The 18686-nt window shown below is 41.9% G+C and overlaps 1 protein-coding gene across 2 annotated transcripts in view; it reads left to right on the top strand.

Annotated features, from left to right (window-relative positions):
* Nucleotides 1-2703: 2703 nt before the first annotated feature.
* Nucleotides 2704-18686, top strand: part of btbd11b (BTB (POZ) domain containing 11b) — a 124673-nt gene continuing 108690 nt past the window's right edge. For both annotated transcript variants that reach the window (XM_064951582.1, XM_064951581.1), the window contains exon 1: nt 2704-3787. In XM_064951582.1, the coding sequence (XP_064807654.1) occupies nt 2920-3787 (868 nt within the window). In that variant the 5' untranslated portion in view covers nt 2704-2919. The remainder of the gene's footprint in view (nt 3788-18686) is intronic.

Here is an 18686-nt window from a genome sequence, read left to right as displayed (position 1 = left end):
AGCATACATTACGCTGCGTATAGTATAGTTGATAATCATTTGATGAAGGAAAAGTTCAATGACAACCTGACTGTGTGAACTTTGAATGTGAACTTTGAATAAAATAATAAGGGAATTTCTTTATCGTAGCCTAAGTCTTACTAGTCTGGAAATGTATGGTGAGACTAGAACTTTGACATAATGATAGAGGTTTGCAAACTGAGCACCAGGGTTCAGTGTTGCTCCAGGGATAAGCAGCACACAACTTCATCACAAAATGTACCAACAATACTCTCCTCAATCAAGTTAAAATCAAATCAATGTAATTTGTCACATACACAGTTTACAGCAGGTGGGAAAGGTGCAGTGAAATGCTTATGTGCTAGATCTTCAACAATGCGGTACATCAGTCAATAATAACAATAAAAAGAGTCAAGTAAAAAATGACAAATAATAGAAGCGTTGTAATAATAGACTGTATAGAAATATAAAGTGGGTAGTAGTGTCTTGGTCGCGCAGTAGAATAAATAGTATATAATAGAACAGCAGAGTTGGTTGTTGTGTGTGTCTGAGTGTGTGTGTGTGTGTGTGTGTGTGTGTGTGTGTGTGTGTGTGTGTGTGTGTGTGTGTGTGTGTGTGTGTGTGTGTGTGTGTGTGTGTGTGTGTGTGTGTGTGTGTGTGTGTGTGTTCAATCCCACAGATGTCAACAGTGCCCCATATCAGGACCAATTAAAGTTAGATGAGAAATAGTCTATGTCCCAATTATGTCGCTTTCCTCCCAAAATGTGCACTTGTTTACTTCCCCTCGCTGATTTGAAAGGAAATGACTGGTATAAGAAATATGGTGGAACATTTGCCTGGCTACGCTTCCACATCGCTACGGCCAAGTGACGCTTCTTCTCCACGATAAGTCTGGATTTGCCTCCCTCCCCGACGATTTTTAGAATGCAAAGGCATTCTGCCCGTTCTTATTGGTCCAAGAAACCTGATAGCGTCAAAGACAGTACAGTATGAAGATAGGCTAAAACTGCTTCTCCAATAGAAATCCCTGATCACACTTGTAGGTGATGTCATGGTAACGTTGGCTAGCTAAGCTCATGAGTAGAAACACATCATCGTGTCTAACGGTTGCCTCGCGTCGAACTGCGCATGTGCAGGCCATCAAATCAAATGCTCTCCTTTGATATAAAGTTATTTTTTACAAAAATGAAAATGTGTCAGTTTGTCACTCATGAGGTTGGAGTAATAACAACTTCAACTACTTAAGACATTGGCTGGAGTCTAGGTTGTGCCTTTAAATTTAGAAAAAATGAACAAATAAGGAAACATTTTTCACTTCTCTCATTGACTTCTCAAACCCCGGGCTGGTCTGTTTGGTTTCGCAAGCGTTCCTGGAATTCTCACAATCTTGGGCCTCTGGATTTAGAAACTCTGTGATGATGTTGTCAACTTTGACACTCTGATTGGTTAGATTTGTTAGAGATGATCCAATCGCTGATTAATTTGTTTTGTACAACGCCCCTCATTTGGAAGTCCCACAAATGACTTCTAATATGGCAGTTTCAGACTGAATGTATGTAGCAATCGATAGAGCAGCAGAGTTAAATTCAGGGTGAGTCATCGGACAAGTGGAACATCCCACTAGCCCATGCATCAACCAATCCAATGCTTTTACATTTGTGGGAATTTAGACTTCAGGAGATAGGTGATATTAAGATGCACCCAAAGCTATCTATGGCATAGGGCTATCAATCAGCTCAGGGACATTTTCTGTTGTTACACATGTTGACATTCACAATATGTTATGTACAGTGTAACCAACCTCTCTCTCTCTTTCTCCCTCTCTCATACATGCAGTTTGTGTGTGCCTGTAAAATTATCATTTTCAGCCTGTCAAAGGCTCTATCCACACACATGCGCGTGCGCATACACACACGCACACACACACACAGTCAATCAAATGATGCATCTTTAGCATTTGATGCAGTATAACGTGCGACCTTGACAAAGAATGCAGATGTCTTCCTATCAATGAGCTCTAGCTATCTCCGTGTAAGGGACGCAGACCACAGAGAGGGGATACATTATGCATGTCATCCATTATTAATAGTCTTGAGTCATGTTACCATCATTACTCGCAGAAAAAAAATGTGTAAGGAACTTTACTATCCATAGCATGACACATTTGCTGCACTATGTGGATAACCACATTATCCAGTTTATCCAGTCAATTAGAATCAGACCATTAGCAATGATGTTTGACATGTTCAAATTACAGCAAATAAAAGGACTGTGGTGTTCCTCTGCCCAGGCTTTGCTGATGCATGCCAGATCTTACAACGCTTGGATAGGTATTTAGGTATAAGATACCCACATCATATATTGTAGCAATCTGTCAGTCAATGACACAATCGATGAAGTAGCGTGCATCCATTGGTTAATGCAGGGGAACTCGACCATAGCTTACCTTATGAAGTTATATTTTCCAATATAAGCTAACAATTAAATTAAGAATATTACATTAAAAATAATTATATAGGTATTTAATATTCACTTCTCCTATGGGCTGTACATTGAACTGAGTAGCCTAATCTAAATTAATAGATGGAGGCGGTCCTAATTCAAAAACTCAGTTTTCCCGAGAGGTTATTGGCCGTTTAAAGCGCTCTATTCTCCATAGCCCCGCCTCCATCTATCAGGCTCTTACTGCGTAAAATACAGACCACTGTAGCTGCACGATGTGCTACGATGCAACGACTTTGAAGTTTTAGTTTGGACTGGGGAATAGCAAGTTGATGTTTTTTCAATGAAGACAACAGGATAAAAGGTTTAATCTTCAGAATACATTGCACTAGGGCTTTAATTGCATTCATTTAATTTTATTAGGCGACGTTTTGTGCCATTAATTCCAAAGCCCTCTTTACAGTATGAGGTGCAGTTATGGCAAGGAGTAGTAATAAGTCAGTTACGAGGACCCTGGAGGATTTGACGCTTGATTCGGGTTATGGTGGAGCAGCGGACTCCTTCAGGTCTTCCAGTGCTTCACTGTGCTGTTCCGAGGCACATATACCGTATGCGCATGGGGCGAATTTCTGGCATTTAACCGACTCCATGCACAGTCGCCACAACAGCCTAGACACTGTCAACACCGTCCTGGTCGAAGACGCCGAGAACCTGGAGTGCTTCGGACAGTGCGCTAAACTACCCGAGCTAGAGGACGTGCCATGGAGCCTCGGGGAAGTAGAGAGCGCACTAAACAAGGACGAAGAGTTAAGACTGGGGGTCGTGTCACAGGAGATCCTGGCTAGGCTCTCGGTCCTCATCAGCCGTGCGCTCGTGAGGGTCGCGAAGGAAGCGCAGCGCCTGAGTTTGCGCTATGCCAAATGCACCAAATATGAGATTCAAAGTGCCGTTAAGGTTGTCATGTCTTGGTCTGTGTCTGTGAACTGCATCACAGCGGCACTCAGTGCATTGTCCATGTACAACATGAGCACTGAGGACAAGTTCAGCCGCGGAAAGTCGCTCCGGTGCGGACTAATTTTTAACGTGGGGAAGTTCTTCAGGTGGATGGTGGACAGCCGGGTTGCGGTGAGGATCCACGAGCACGCGGCCATCTACCTGACAGGGTGCATGGAGAGTCTTTTCCGAGAGGTGTACGCGCGGGCACTGCGCAGCGCACTCGTGGAAAAAGATAACGGGATCCCTAAGTTCACAGTCGAGTCCCTCGAACAGGCCATCAACAACGATTCGGAGTTATGGGGGTTCCTGCAGCAATATCAACACCTCATTTGTGGGAAGAATGCGAGTGGTAAGTTGTGTACCTGTTAATTAAGTTCTGTGACGCATCAACCTTGCGCGTAATTTTAACGTAGTATTTGTTATTGTGCCAAAAACAGTGAAGTGATATCACCGGCTGTAATATAGTCATGATCAAGTTAGCAGTTCACTCTCGCATACAACATTTGCGTTGGACAGGGGTGGAGGGATAACATGACCTCACATATGAATTATGTATTTGTTCCCGTGTCTGTCTGACGTGTCAGGATCATCCTGGGTAACCTCATTGTTGAGTAACTGTATTCAAATGTTCTATGCTGACGTACAAGCATAGAGGGGCCCCAACAGACACTGACGTTACATGCTTTCGCAATGGCTGTTTCTCAACAACAACAACAAAAAATCTATTTTCAACATAAGCCCTTGCCTTCAGACTTCTCCATTGGTCTTCCATGCTGCAATATATTTCATCAGTTGTAATCTAATGTAATAATAACCTAATGTAATAACAGGCTTTATTACATCTGTGATATATGCATTCAATGTGCTTCTGTGGCTCCATACTTCAACAAGGTTATGTAATACAGAGCCCCAGGGCAAGTGTTATCATGGGTTATTCTGAGTGATGTGAATGGGACTGAGTTGAAGACAGAGGAGAGGACCCTACTGATGCTGTTTTAAAGAGAGCTAAGGGGTAGGAGAAAGAGCAAAGTTCAAATGGCTCCATGTACTGCCAATGGTCCTTAGCACATCATCACACACATTGCAATTGCGACACGTGGAGACCTCAAATGCACTGTGCCTAACTGTAGAAGGTTATGTAGCCTACCTCACAGCATTCTCATTTCCAATGTGTAATGATATTTAACATATCTGAGTGATGGTTGACCTTTTAACCGAATGCTAACCGGAACCCCTCATATTGTTCCAGCCATTCTCTCTCTGCCTAGTAGGAGTAATTGAGGTGATTATTCCAGTATTATGGTAATGTTGGCCTCTCTTTTAGACTCAGTATGCATATCTTTATAGCATCTCTACTGCTACCAGAACTATTTTCCTTCGCTGGTGATTTTCATAAACAAAACTCCAAATCCATTGTGGTGATTAAATCTCCCTGTTTCTTTTGCATTTAGTATGACTCCCCTCCCTGTCCCCGCCCACCGTTCCCCTCTTCATCCATGCCCTCCTCCCCTTCTCTCTAAAGCCATAGAGTGGTCCCCTGTGCTGGCAGAGTGGGCTCCTTGGTCAGAGAGAGGGTATTTGTCCTGCAAGTTAGAGTGTATTTGTTATAGGGACCAGAGTTCTTCCTGACCATGCAATCTGATCAGGGAAAACTCTTGGCCTTATAGGCTGTCTCAGAGGCCCTTGTCAGGTCATGTGGTCAGTAAATACTACTAGAACCGAGTTTTAATTAACATCTTACTATTAAAATGTCCAAGATCAAGATAGCAGCATGTTATATCAAAAGAAAAACAGCTGCCATTCATTGGAAAGAGCTATTATAAAGATATATTATTTTATAATCCTCTGCATTTCCCACTTTCCAGTGTGAAATAAAGTCGTATTGATGAAGTGTATGTGGTAAGCATTTCATGTCATGGGAGCCATTGGAACACCACAGGGACCCTTACCCCTACCATCACCACCACCACAGGGACCATTACCCCTACCATCACCACCACCACCACAGGGACCATCACCACCACCACAGGGACCATTACCCCTACCACCACCACCACCACAGGGACCATTAACCCTACCATCACCATCACCACAGGGACCATTACCCCTACCACACACTACTTCTACTTACACAACTGCTATCCTACTATCCTAACTATCCTATTCCTTCCCCCTGTTCTCACTTTTACTGAGCTACTACCCACTGGGCACAGACGATAGTTCAGAGGTAGTTTTCAACAAAAATAGTTTTTTAAATTTACGGATAGTGAGCGGCACACTCCAACACTCACGCATCATTTACAAACTAAGAATGAGTCCGCCAGATCAGAGGCAGTAGGGATGACCAGACATGTCCTCTTGATAAGTTCTCTAAAATGTGCAGTTTTGTCAAACAACACAATGCCACAGATGTCTCAAGATTTGAGGGAGCGTGCAATTGGCATGCTGACTGCAGAAATGTCCACCAGAGCTGTTGCCAGAAAATGAATGTTAATTTATTTACCATAAGCCGCCTACAACGTTGTTTTAGAGAATTTGTCTTTACATCTAACCAGCCTCACAACCACAGACCACGTGTAACCACACCAGCCCAGGACCTCCACATCCATCTTTTTCACCTGACTGCAGTTTATCGTCGTAACCAAATTCAGTGAGCAAATGCTCACGTTCGATGCCACTGGCACGCTTGGGAAGTGTGCTCTTCATGGATGAATCCCAGTTTCAACTGTACTGGGCAGATGGCGTGTAGGGTGTCATGTGGGCAAGCGGTTATGGTATGGGCAGGCATAAGCTACGGACAAAGAACGCAATTGTATTTTATTGATAGCAATTTGAATGCACACAGATGCTGAGGCCCATTGTCGTGCCATTCATCCGCCGCCATAACCTCATGTTTCAGCATGATAACGCATGGCCCCGTGTCGCAAGGATCTGTAAACAATTCCTAGAAGCTGAACATTTCTCAGTTCTTCCATGGCCTGCATACTCACCAGACATATCACCCATTGAGCATATTTGGGATGCTCTGGATCGACATGTACGACAGCGTGTTCCAGTTCCCGCCAATATCCAGCAACTTCGCATAGCCATAGAGCAGGGGGACAACATTCAACAGCCTGATCACCTCTATGCAAAGGAGATGTGTTGCATAGCATGGTAGTCACACCAGATACTGACTGGTTTTCTGATCCAAGCCCTTCCCTTTTTTAAAGTCATCTGTGACCAACAAATGCATATCTGTATTCCCAGTCATGTGAAAACCATAGATTAGGGCCTCATGTATTTATTTCAATTGACAGATTTCGTTATATGAACTGTAACTCAGTAAAACGTTTGAAACTGTTGCAAGTTGCGTTTATATTTTTGTTCAGTGTATATTACATTCTCAGCATCAACAAAACTCTCTCTATCTTGTTAAGTGTGTTCAGGTGTGTTTGCCGCGCCCACTAATTAACCACACCTGATCTTAATGAGTGCTTGTTTCCTTTGAAATGAGGTCTGTTTAAAAATACTAAAATGAAGAGCTTTGTCTGCATAAAACAGGACAGGCTAGCTCCATGCTGGTGGCACAGTGGACTAATTCCACGGATTGAGAATAGAATATTCTAGGTTTGAATGTTACTGTCACATTAAAAAAAATGTGTCTGCATGATTAATGTCTAAGCTAAGGAAGTTAATTTCCATATGCCCTATCTGTGCTGGGAGTAAAAAAATAAATAAACCAAAAATAAACTAGCAGTGTTATTAAAAGTTATTAAAACATTCATAGAAAGCTTTAAGGAAGTTATTCAAAAACCTGACCTAAAATTTCTATTCTCATATCGTTAATAAAACCTCCCAGGAAAACATTCAAGGAACCAGAGTAAAACGTTCTCAGAACCTCCCTGGTATGTATGTAGTTCTGTCCTTGAGCGCTTCTTGTCTATTGATGTTCTGTATTATGTCATTCTGTATTTTGTTTCATGTTTGGTGTGGACCCCAGGAAGAGTAGCTGCTGCTTTTTCAACAGCTAATGGGGATCCTAATAAAATACCAAAAATTCCAAATACTTGCAACCTAAAAATAAACTTTTCCAGAACAGGCAAAATCTTTACTTCTGTTCTCAGAACGTTTAAAAAACGTTCAGTGTTGCCTGTCAGGAAACATATAGCTTCCTTTCCACAACCAATGTGAACCAATGTCAAAAACATACGTTCCGACAACTTCCAAAGAACCAAATGTACTAGCTGGGATTTCTCTACAGTGCAAGTTAGACACATGGGGCTTATTTAATTTTAGACACAAGTAAATAAGATGTTTTATGTCAGTTTAGTATGCTATGTCTGGGTGTGTTTCTCTATAGTCTATGGAGACTGCAGCTGTGAGAGAATGTGTAGGTTGAAGTTCCATTCAGGGCTGCTTTGTGCCTTATCCAGTATTTCCCTGTGAGATTGGTGCCTGTTGTACACAGTGTGACATGTGCTGTGGTAAGCATTGTGGTCCAACAGGAATGAGAGGGGTTTGCTATGGTACCCGACTGTAGCAGACCCTGTAATGTCTGGGGCTGGGATATCTGCGGCATAGAAAAACACACACATACCCACACACACACAGAGTCTTGTATAACTAATCTTGTGGGGACACAATTCAGTCCCATTCAAAATCCTATTTCCCCTAAACCTTAAAACCTAACCTTAACCCTAAATCTAACCCTAAAACTAACCCTCAACATAATTCTAACACTAATTCTAACCTTAAACCTTGATCAAATGTTTGTTTGTTTGCTATTCTTGTGGGGACTTTGACACGCACACACACACGCACACGCACACGCACACACACACACACACACACACACACACACACACACACACACACACACACACACACACACACACACACACACACACACACACACACACACACACACACAAGCCCCTTGCTTAGAGAGCAGCAATGGGTTTAATAATGAGTGTAGGCAATGTTAATGCTACATGGTGTGTGGTACTGTGGTTTCACAGACATTCGAGGTGAGGAGGGATTTTTGCCAACTTTATTTCAGATGATCAAGCACTAAGACGTGATCAAAAACCAGCCAACCCAGAACCCAAGTTGGAGATGGATTTAGTGTCTAAGGTTTATCTTTGACATTATTCATAGGCCATGGAGGATTTCTGAAAAACATTTAGCCGTCTCCCTTTTTCATACACTGCGTGATGACACATGCAGCTGGCAGACTGACATTAAGCACATTGCACTCTGTCTCAGTCAGAGTCTATGGGAGCCAGTGCAACTGCGGAGTCACTGTGCACCAGATAGATAGAAACTGAGCATCAGCAGCATTGTATCCAAGAAGCCCTTGGATATACACTGAGTGTACAAAACATTAAGAACACCTGCTCTTTCCATGACATAGACTAACCAGTTGAATCCAGGTGAAAATGCCGCCGAATAAGAAGGAAGACGTTTTACGTGCCCCCAACCGATTGTGTGTTTTTTGTTTGTTTATTTGCTTTGTTTGTAAATTATTTTGTATGTAATGTTGCCGCTACCGTCTCTTATGACCAAAAATTATTTCTGGACATCAGGACTGCGAGAAAACAAGAATAACGCTCACCCAGAGGCGGCACTCCTAGTAGCCAGGGACTTTAATGCAGGGAAACTTAAATCCGTTTTACCAAATTTCTATCAGCATGTTAAATGTGCAACCAGAAGAAAAACAACTCTGGACCACCTTTACTCCACACACAGAGACACATACAAAGCTCTCCCTCGTCCTCCATTTGGCAAATCTGACCATAATTCTATCCTCCTGATTCCTGCTTACAGGCTAAAATTAAAGAAGGACGCACTAGTGATGAGATCAATAGAAAAAGTGGTCAGATGAAATAGATGCTAAGCTACAGGATTGTTTTGCTAGCACAGACTGGAATATGTTCTGGGAATCCTCCGGTGGCATTGAGGAGTACACCACATCAGTCACTGGCTTCGTCAATAAGTGCACAGTGACCATAGCCCAACCAGAAGCCATGGATTACAGGCAACATCAGCACTGAGCTAAAGGCTAGAGCTGCCACTTTCAAGGAGCGGGACTCTAACCCGCAAGCTTATAAGAAATCCCGGTATGCCCTCCAACGAACCATCAAACAGGCAGAGCGTCAATGCAGAACTAAGATCGAGTCGTACTACACCGGCTCTGACACTCATCGGATGTGGCAGGGCTTGCAAACCATTACAGACTACAAAGGGAAGCACAGCGAAGAGTTGCCCAGTGACACAAGCCTATCAGACGAACTAAACTACTTCTATGCTCGCTTTGAGGCAAATAACACTGAAACATGCGTGAGAGCACCAGCTGTTCCGGAAGACTGTGATCACGCTCTCCGCAGCCGATGTGAGTAAGACCTTTAAACAGGTCAACATTCACAAGGCCGCAGGGCCAGATGGATTACCAGGACGTGTACTGCAAGCATGCACTGACCAACTGGCAAGTGTCTTCACTGACATTTTCAGCCTCTCCTTGTCAAAGTTTGTAATACCAACATGTTTTAAGCAGACCACCATAGTGCCTGTGCCCAAGAACACAAAGGTAACCTGCCTAAATGACTACCAACCCATAGCTTTGAAAGTCTGGTCATGGCTCACATCAACACCATTATCCCAGTAATGCTAGACCCACTCCAATTTGCATACCGCGCCAACAGATCCACAGATGATGCAATCTCTATTGCACTCCACACTGCCCTTTCCCACCTGGACAAAGGAACACCTATGTGAGAGTGATATTCATTGACTACAGCTCTGCGTTCAACACCATAGTGCCCTCAAAGCTCATCAATAAGCTAAGGAACCTGAGACTAAACACCTCCCTCTGCAACTGGATCCTGGACTTCCTGATGGGCCACCCCCAGGTGGTAAGGGTAGGTAACAACACGTCTGCCACGCTGATCCTCAACACAGGGGCCCATTATGGGTGCGTGCTCATTCCCCACCTGTAGTCCTTATTCACTCACGACTGCAGGGCCAGGCACGACTCTTAACACCATCATTAAGTTTTCCGATGACACAACAGTGGTAGGCCTGATCACTGACAACGACGAGACAGCCTATAGGGAGGAGGTCAGAGACCTGGGCGTGTGGTGCCAGGACAGCCTCCTCTCCCTCAACGTGATCAAGACGACGGAGATGATTGTGGACTACAGGAAAAAGAGAACCGAGCACACCCCCATTCTCATCGACGGAGCCATAGTGGAGCAGGTTGAGAGCAGGTTGAGAGCAGGTTGAGAGTTTCAAGTTCCTTGGTGTCCACATCACCAACAAACTAACAAGGTCCAAACACACCAAGTCGTGAAGAGGGCACAACGAAACCTATTCCCCCTCAGGAGACTGAAAAGATTTGGCATGGGTCCTCAGATCCTCAAAAGGTTCTACAGCTGCACTATCGAGAGCATCCTGATTGGTTGCATCACTGCCTGGTATGGCAACTGCTCGGCCTCCAACCGCAAGGCGCTACAGAGGGTAGTGTGAATGACCCAGTACATCACTGGATCCAAGCTTCCTGCCCTCCAGGACCTCTATACCTTGCGGTGTCAGAGGAAGGCCCTTAAAATTGTCAAAGACTCCAGCCAACCTAGTCATAGACTGTTCTCTCTGCTACCGCATGGCAAGCGGTACAGGAGCACCAAGGTTATGTCCAAGAGGCTTCTAAACAGCTTCTACCCCCAAGCCATAAGACTCCTGAACACCTAATCAAATGACTACCCAGACTATTTGCATTGATCCCCCCCACCCCCCTTTTTACACCGCTGCTACTCTCTGTTGTTATCATCTATGCATAGTCACTTTAATAACTCTACATGCATGTACATATTACCTCAACTAACCGGTTCCCCCGCACATTGACTCTATACCAGTACCCCCCTGTATGTAGTCTTGCTATTGTTATTTTACTGCTGCTCTTTAATTAGTTGTTACTTGTATTTCTTATTCTTATCCATATTTTGTAAAACTGCATTTTTGGTTAGGGGCTCTTAAGAAAGCATATGTAATCAAATTGTTGTATTTGGCGCATGTGACTAATACAATTTGATTTGATTTGAACGCTATGATCCCATATTGATGTCACTTGATAAATTCACATCAGTATAGAGGAAAGGGAGGAGACAGGTTAAGGATTTTTAAGCCTTGAGACATTTGGGACATGGATTGTGTATGTGTGTGTCATGACGTTGGCCTGTGGGTAGGTTTATGACAGTGATAAATACCTCTTTCCCCCTTTTGCCTCTCTCTACCCTACTAATGTTACATTTGCAAATCCTTGGTTAACATAGAGATTCTGGGAACATCAGAAGGTAGGGGGAAATGAACAATATTCTGGTAATCCGACCAATGGTGGTACTTAATGAATATGATGTCAGTTTGGTTGTCATCTGAGACATTCTCATCAATGATAAGATAAGATAAATTCTACAGTGGAAAGTCTACACATCAGAGTTATCGGATTCACATGGAACTGTTGTTCAATTTAAATGTTTGAATATGAAATTATTTGTGAATGGATGAAATGTGATTTTAGCTTCTAAAATGTGAGATTTGGGTTTTCATAAGATAGGGCTCTGCTCAATCAGTGGCCGCCCCTGTGAAGTGACATGGGCTATAAAACTTTTCAAACACGCCCTCCTCTCTCTTCCTATATAAGCCCTTGACGACAATATAACCTTCTGTTCCGAGAACGTGAGGATGACGGTCCTATGTCAGAATGGTTCAGATAATAACTACAGAACGAAGCCAACATCTGTGTGAGCTTTGGTTGCGAATGGTATGAACTTTGAACTCTTATTCACTACAGAAGTGATACCTCCTAGCCGTTGAGTTAGCAACAGCAGATGCAAACGAGGGTTAGGAAGGAACAGACAGAGTATCCCGTCTATCACCCAACGACATTACTACAACTTATCCAATTGACAACCAGAGACATTCTTCAAAGGACTCGGTTGGGCCACACGGCCTTCCATCTACCACCAACCTACCGAAGCGCAGCTCAGAGTAAATATTTATTGCCTTTTCGTTTTCCAAATGGGCGGTAATTTAGAATGCATAAGATACTGTATTTACGGTAGCACAGCTTCTTCCCTTTGTTCCTCAGTCTTCCCGCTCTTTCACTCAAACCCCGCCCCTTTTCTTTTGTGTAACAAGCTGTCATATCTATTCGGCCTGCTAGGGACGTTTTCCTTTATGACGTAATTTGTAATCAAGTTATGATTTAATTATGTGTATGTGTAATTCTGTGTGATTAGTTAGGTATTTAGTAAATAAATAATTAAACCCAATTTTGTATTGCTGATTCAACTTGCGAGCCAGGGTTCGTGCAGATAACCAAGAATTTGCAACTTTCAGATGAGACTGAATTAAGATGACGATTAATATTGACTGCTATTGATGTAAAATATTACTAGGTCTTTAAGAGTTTATTCGGAAGAAGACAGCTCTATAAATATAATTTTGTGGTGCCCGACTCTCTAGTTAATCACATTTACATGATTAGCTCAATCAGGTAATATTAATTACGGAGAAATTATTTTATAGAATAGCATGTCATATAACTTAATCCGGCATAGCCAAAGACATGACATGTGCCATTCAGAAGGTGAATGGGCAGGACAAAATATTTAACTGCCTTTGAACGGGGTATGGTAGTAGGTGCCAGGGGCACTGGTTTGTGTCAAGAACTGCAATGCTGCTGGGTTTTTCACGCTCAACAGTTTCCCGTGTGTATCAAGAATGGTCCACCATCTAAAGGACATCCCGCCAACTTGACACAACTGTGGAAAGCGCTGGAGTCAACATGGGTCAGCATCCCTGTGGAAAGCTTTCAACACATTGTAGAGTCCATGCCCTGGCAAATTGAGGCTGTTCTAAGGGCAAAAGCGGGAGTTGCATCTCAATATTAGGAAGGTGTTCTTAATGCTTTTTACATTCAGTGTATAATCCTATGAAAAAACAGCAGTCTGCAGTGCTATACCAGCAAGCAAGTAAATGCAATAGGGAGACCACATTAGTTATCCTCCAGGGATTTGAAACATCTGAGTGCATCCTAGTAAAATTCTGACGTAGCCTCCCATTAATATCGCATTGATACCCATTGACTAACTGTACTGACTTTAGGATTCGACCCATAGTGAATGGCTCATGGTGTGTGGAAAATCTTTTTTTTAGAGAGGCTTTGGCGTGATGAAGTAAACAACCGATCGGTACTTCTGAATATAGCTCGTGGGAGTCAGGGTCCACAAGTGGCAATGCCGATTAGTCAGACAAAGCTGTGCTGTCACACACACTCATTCTCTATAGACTTGCTGCTAGCGATTACTCCTGTAGCTTGGAGGCACAGTCTAGTTCTGCATGCAGACAAGTATTTTGGTTGAAAATGTGTTCTGCATAAAAATAAATTACATTAACTTACTTATATTATATCTTTTAAATGGAATATAGCCAACAATATAATTTTTTATGATATCAGTTACTTTTACTACAATGCTGCTTTAGGCTTATTGTCAGTGACCATGTGTATTTCATCTTACTGAGGCCTGTAGGAAAGAGAGGAGCTCAAATTCACTCAGATATTGTGGCATGTTGGAGCAAGACTCTAGGTTTCTGCTCCTTGATTCATGATAAGTGAACCATGAACAATGGTTCTCAGTAATGTTCGTACACACACACACACGCACGCACGCACGCACGCACACACACACACACACACAAACACTCTCTCGTCTTTTCTCGGCTATATTTGTTTCTCTCAACAAATACCAGATTTAGTCAGATAAGACCTCTAATCTGGTTAAAGATCAACATCAACAGAAAGGCTTCCAGGCAGAGTTGTGGACTCGAGCAACATTCGCTCTAATTTTCCTCATCACTGAGCACATTTTGCTGAGTGCAAACTTGATCATTGTGAAAATTCTGTGCAACTTCCAGCACGTGTTTACTGTGAACATTGAGTCTGTACCCGCTTTAAGTTAGTTTTAATAGTGAACATGTAGGATACTGTGGCTATTAGATCATAATGTAGGCCTACCATCAAAAACAATGGAGAAAATGCATCCCATAACATTTTAACATGGAAATAGCTGTTCTATCATTCAGCCTACAGAAGCAGCCAATGTGAGTTGTTCAATGTTTGCCTACATTCCATGAGACTTTTGCCTTTTTCTTTTGTCTGCATGCTGTACCCGTTAAAGGGATGGTTCGGGATTTTGGCAATGAGGCCTTTTATCTACTTCCCCATATTCAGACAAACTCGTGGACCATTTTCCCTCTAAATTTATTTTGGCAATGAGTAAATTTCAGGTCTGATGAGCACAAACCTGAACTTTGAGAACATTCTGTGCAACATCCAGCGTGCATTCACTGTAAACACTGAGACTGTACCCGCTTTAAGTTACAGTTTTAGACAGTGGTCAAGTAGGCTGCTTTGGCTGTTTGATCATAATGTAGGCAAATCATCAAAAACAAAAAATGTGTCAAATAGCATATTAACATGGAAATAGCTGTATCATTCAGCCTACAGTACCAGCCAATGTGTGGTGTTCAATGTTTGCCTACATTCCATGAGACTTTTGACAAAAACATGCAGAGCTTGACATTAACCTGTTGATCCACTTGTCCTTCAGACAAGACGGTGACTGGAAATGTTGTTGTGTTGTTTGATGCAAGAAACCACTTTACAAATTATAATGCATTAATATTCCCATAGCATTATTACAGAGAATCAGATAAATTAAGCTACCCTCTGCCTATTGGCTACTTAGCTTATTCAAGCCTGTCTCAAAATACAACACTGCCACTTTAAGTCAAAAAAAGCTTTTTACCTGACCCGCTTTTCAAGATGTCTAGAAATGTACACTTTGGTGCTCTTGTAGAAAGTAATCACTCCCCCATTGTTGACTACAAATAATCTATAACTGGGTTAATAACTCACTAACTAGCAAAGTATAAGAACAAAATGTGCACACGTGGCTACATGCATCTTTCGCTTTAATCTCAAAACAAGCGCATCTACTCACGACTGCTCATACTGTAAGCACTGTCCATTTCAAAGTAAATGGCACAGATATATATATATAGCAATGGTCTATTTATATATAGGCCTATTTGCAGCTCTGATTGTTTATTCCGCACTGGTCTGTGTTGAGTATGGGCTGAGTAGTGCTTGTCAATGCAATATAATCCTACTTCGATGTGTTCTGCCTACAACAAAATCTCTTGCATAGTTCGTTTTGTTTTGCTATGTTGCATTGAAAGTGGCTAATATTGCTTTATTTTGATCACAATCACAAGTAAAGGGAAACGTTAATCGTGTAATCAGGGAAAACTTTAGAAGAGTGGTCACCAACCTGTTCTTAGTCAGCTTGACTTAAAAAAAGGTAAACATATGCACCATTAACCAATTAAAAACAGCACTGTAGCAATGAGGTTTGTACAGTAAGCTATAGGCCCAATACATCATCACTGCATATTGGCTTTGCTTGAATTGCCCCACCAATGCATTGTATTTCGTGCTATTTAAAAAAATTATATTTAAAAATTTGAGATACTGGTAAAATATCCGTTGTTGTATTACTTGTGAGGTACAGCTGAGTGAGCATACATTGAAATACACTGAACAAAAATATAAACGCAACAGGTAAAGTGTTGGAACCATGTTTCATGAACTGAAATAAAAGATCCCAGAAATGTTCCATACGTACGAAAAGCTTATTTCTCTCACATTTTGTACACACATTTCTTTATATCCTTTGCCAAGATAATCCATCCACCTGACAGGTGTGGCATATAAAGAAGCTGATTAAACAGCATTATCATTATACAGGTACACCTTGTGCTGTGGACAGTAAAAGGACACTCTAAAATGTGCAGTTTTGTCACACAACACAAAGCCACAGATGTGTCAAATTTTGAAGGAGCGTGCGATTGGCATGCTGACTCTAGGAATGCCAACCCAAGCTGTTACCAGAGAATTGAATGTTCATTTCTCTACCATAAGCCAACCAGCCTCACAACCGCAGACCATGTGTATGGTGTCATGTGGGCCCAGCGGTTTGTAAACAGAGTTTCCCATGGTGGCGGTGGGTTTATGCTATGAGCAGACATAAACTACGGACAACGAACACAATTGCATTTTATTGATGTCAATTTGAATGCACAAACATACTTTGACGATATCCTGAGGCCCATTGTGACGCCCATTTTCTTTTAAGGTATCTGTGACCACCAGATGCATATCAGTATTCCCAGTCATGTGAAATCTATAGATTAGGGCCTAATTTATTTATTCAAATTCTCATTCCCTCAAATCAGTAAAATCAATTAAATTGTTGCATGTTGTATTTATTCTTTTGTGCCTGCATCTGATGGTCAGTCTCAGCGGTGGGAGAGAGCAGCAGACTGAGGGTCCACCTCTCAACAGCCCTCAACTTGAGTCACACCTCTGCCTCATGCACAAGTTAATGTTGTTACTCCTATGAACAGAGAAAGTGAAATATTCCTCGATATTAAAAAAGACCCAAGCCGATAACAATTGCAACATTTCAAGCCTATCGATACACTTTCCTACTCATTCATTACTGCTGCAGTGCTTGTTGTAGCGCTGGGTGGAAATAGGAAGAATGCACATTTTATGGCTTATAAAAGTGTTGAATACAAAGTGGTGACAGTGCTGAGTAAGAACTCACTCGTAAAAACAGTAGCTCTTTGCTGTATTCATTGAGAGTCTAGTTTCTCTAATTATGGTTTTAAACATTTTGAAATCTCACAGTATCAACTTTGCTGTAGCTTTCTTTTATGCCTGCTACATTATTTGAGCCATCCGATTCGCCAGTGGTAGACCTATAGTTCACTTGATTTGCTGGGAAGGCAAAGTTTGTACCTTCAGACAGCAAGAAATGGTTCAAAATGGCAACAGTAGACCTAACTATAGGTCTACCACTGGCGAATCGGATGGCTCAAATAATGCAGCAGGCATAAAAGAAAGCTACAGCAAAGTTGATACTGTGAGATTTCAAAATGTTTAAAACCATAATTAGAGAGACTAGACTGTCAATGAATACAGCAAAGAGCTACTGTGTTTACGAGTTTTAATCGGAATGGCCGATTAATTAGGGCCGATTTCAAGTTTTCATAGCAATCGGAAATCGGTATTTTTGGGCACCGATTTGCTGTTGTTGTTTTTTTTACACCTTTATTTAATCTTTATTTAACTAGGCAAGTCAGTTAAGAACACATTCTTATTTTCAATGACGGCCTAGGAACAGTGGGTTAACTGCCTCGTTTAGGGGCAGAACGACAGATTTTCACCTTGTCAGCTCGGAGATTCCAATCTTGCAACCTTACAGTTAACTAGTCCAATGCACTAACGACCTGCCTCTCTCTCGTTACACTCCACAAGGAGACTGCCTGTTACGCAAATACAGTAAGCCAAGGTAAGTTGCTAGCTTGCATTAAAAACAATAAAAACATAAAAAACAATCAATCATAATCACTAGTTAACTACACATGGTTGATGATATTACTAGATATTATCTAGCGTGTCCTGCCTTGCATACAATCTGACTGAGCATACAAGTATCTGACTGAGCGGTGGTAGGCAGAAGCAGGCATGTAAACATTCATTCAAACAGCACTTTCGTGCATTTTGCCAGCAGCTCTTTGTTGTGCATCAAGCATTGCGCTGTTTATGACTTCAACTCCGGAGATGAGGCTCGTGTACCCGAAGTGAAATGGCTAGCTAGTTAGCGTGCGCTAATTGTCGTTGTGTTGCTGGTTCGAGCCCAGGGAGGAGCGAGGAGAGGAAGCTATACTGTTACACTGGCAATACTAAAGTGCCTATAAGAACATCCAATTGTCAAAGGTTAATGAAATACAAATGGTATAGAGGGAAATAGTCCTATAATTCTTATAATAACTACAACCTAAAACTTCTTACCTGGGAATATTGAAGACTCATGTTAAAAGGAACCACCAACTTTCATATGTTCTCATGTTCTGAGCAAGGAACTGAAACGTTAGCTTTCTTACATGGCACATATTTTATATGGAACATATTGCACGTTTACTGTCTTCTACAACACATTGTTTTCACATTATTTAAACCACATTGATCGTGTTTCATTATTTACTTGAGGCTAAATTGATTTTATTGATGTATTATATTGAGTTAAAATAAGTGTTCATTCAGTATTGTTGTAATTGTCATTATTACAAATAAACTAATT

Source organism: Oncorhynchus masou, chromosome 31 (assembly GCF_036934945.1).
Source record: "Oncorhynchus masou masou isolate Uvic2021 chromosome 31, UVic_Omas_1.1, whole genome shotgun sequence".
NCBI classification, from domain to species: domain Eukaryota; kingdom Metazoa; phylum Chordata; class Actinopteri; order Salmoniformes; family Salmonidae; genus Oncorhynchus; species Oncorhynchus masou.
Note: the sequence above shows the minus strand (reverse complement) of the source record. Positions and strands in the feature narration are given on the sequence as shown.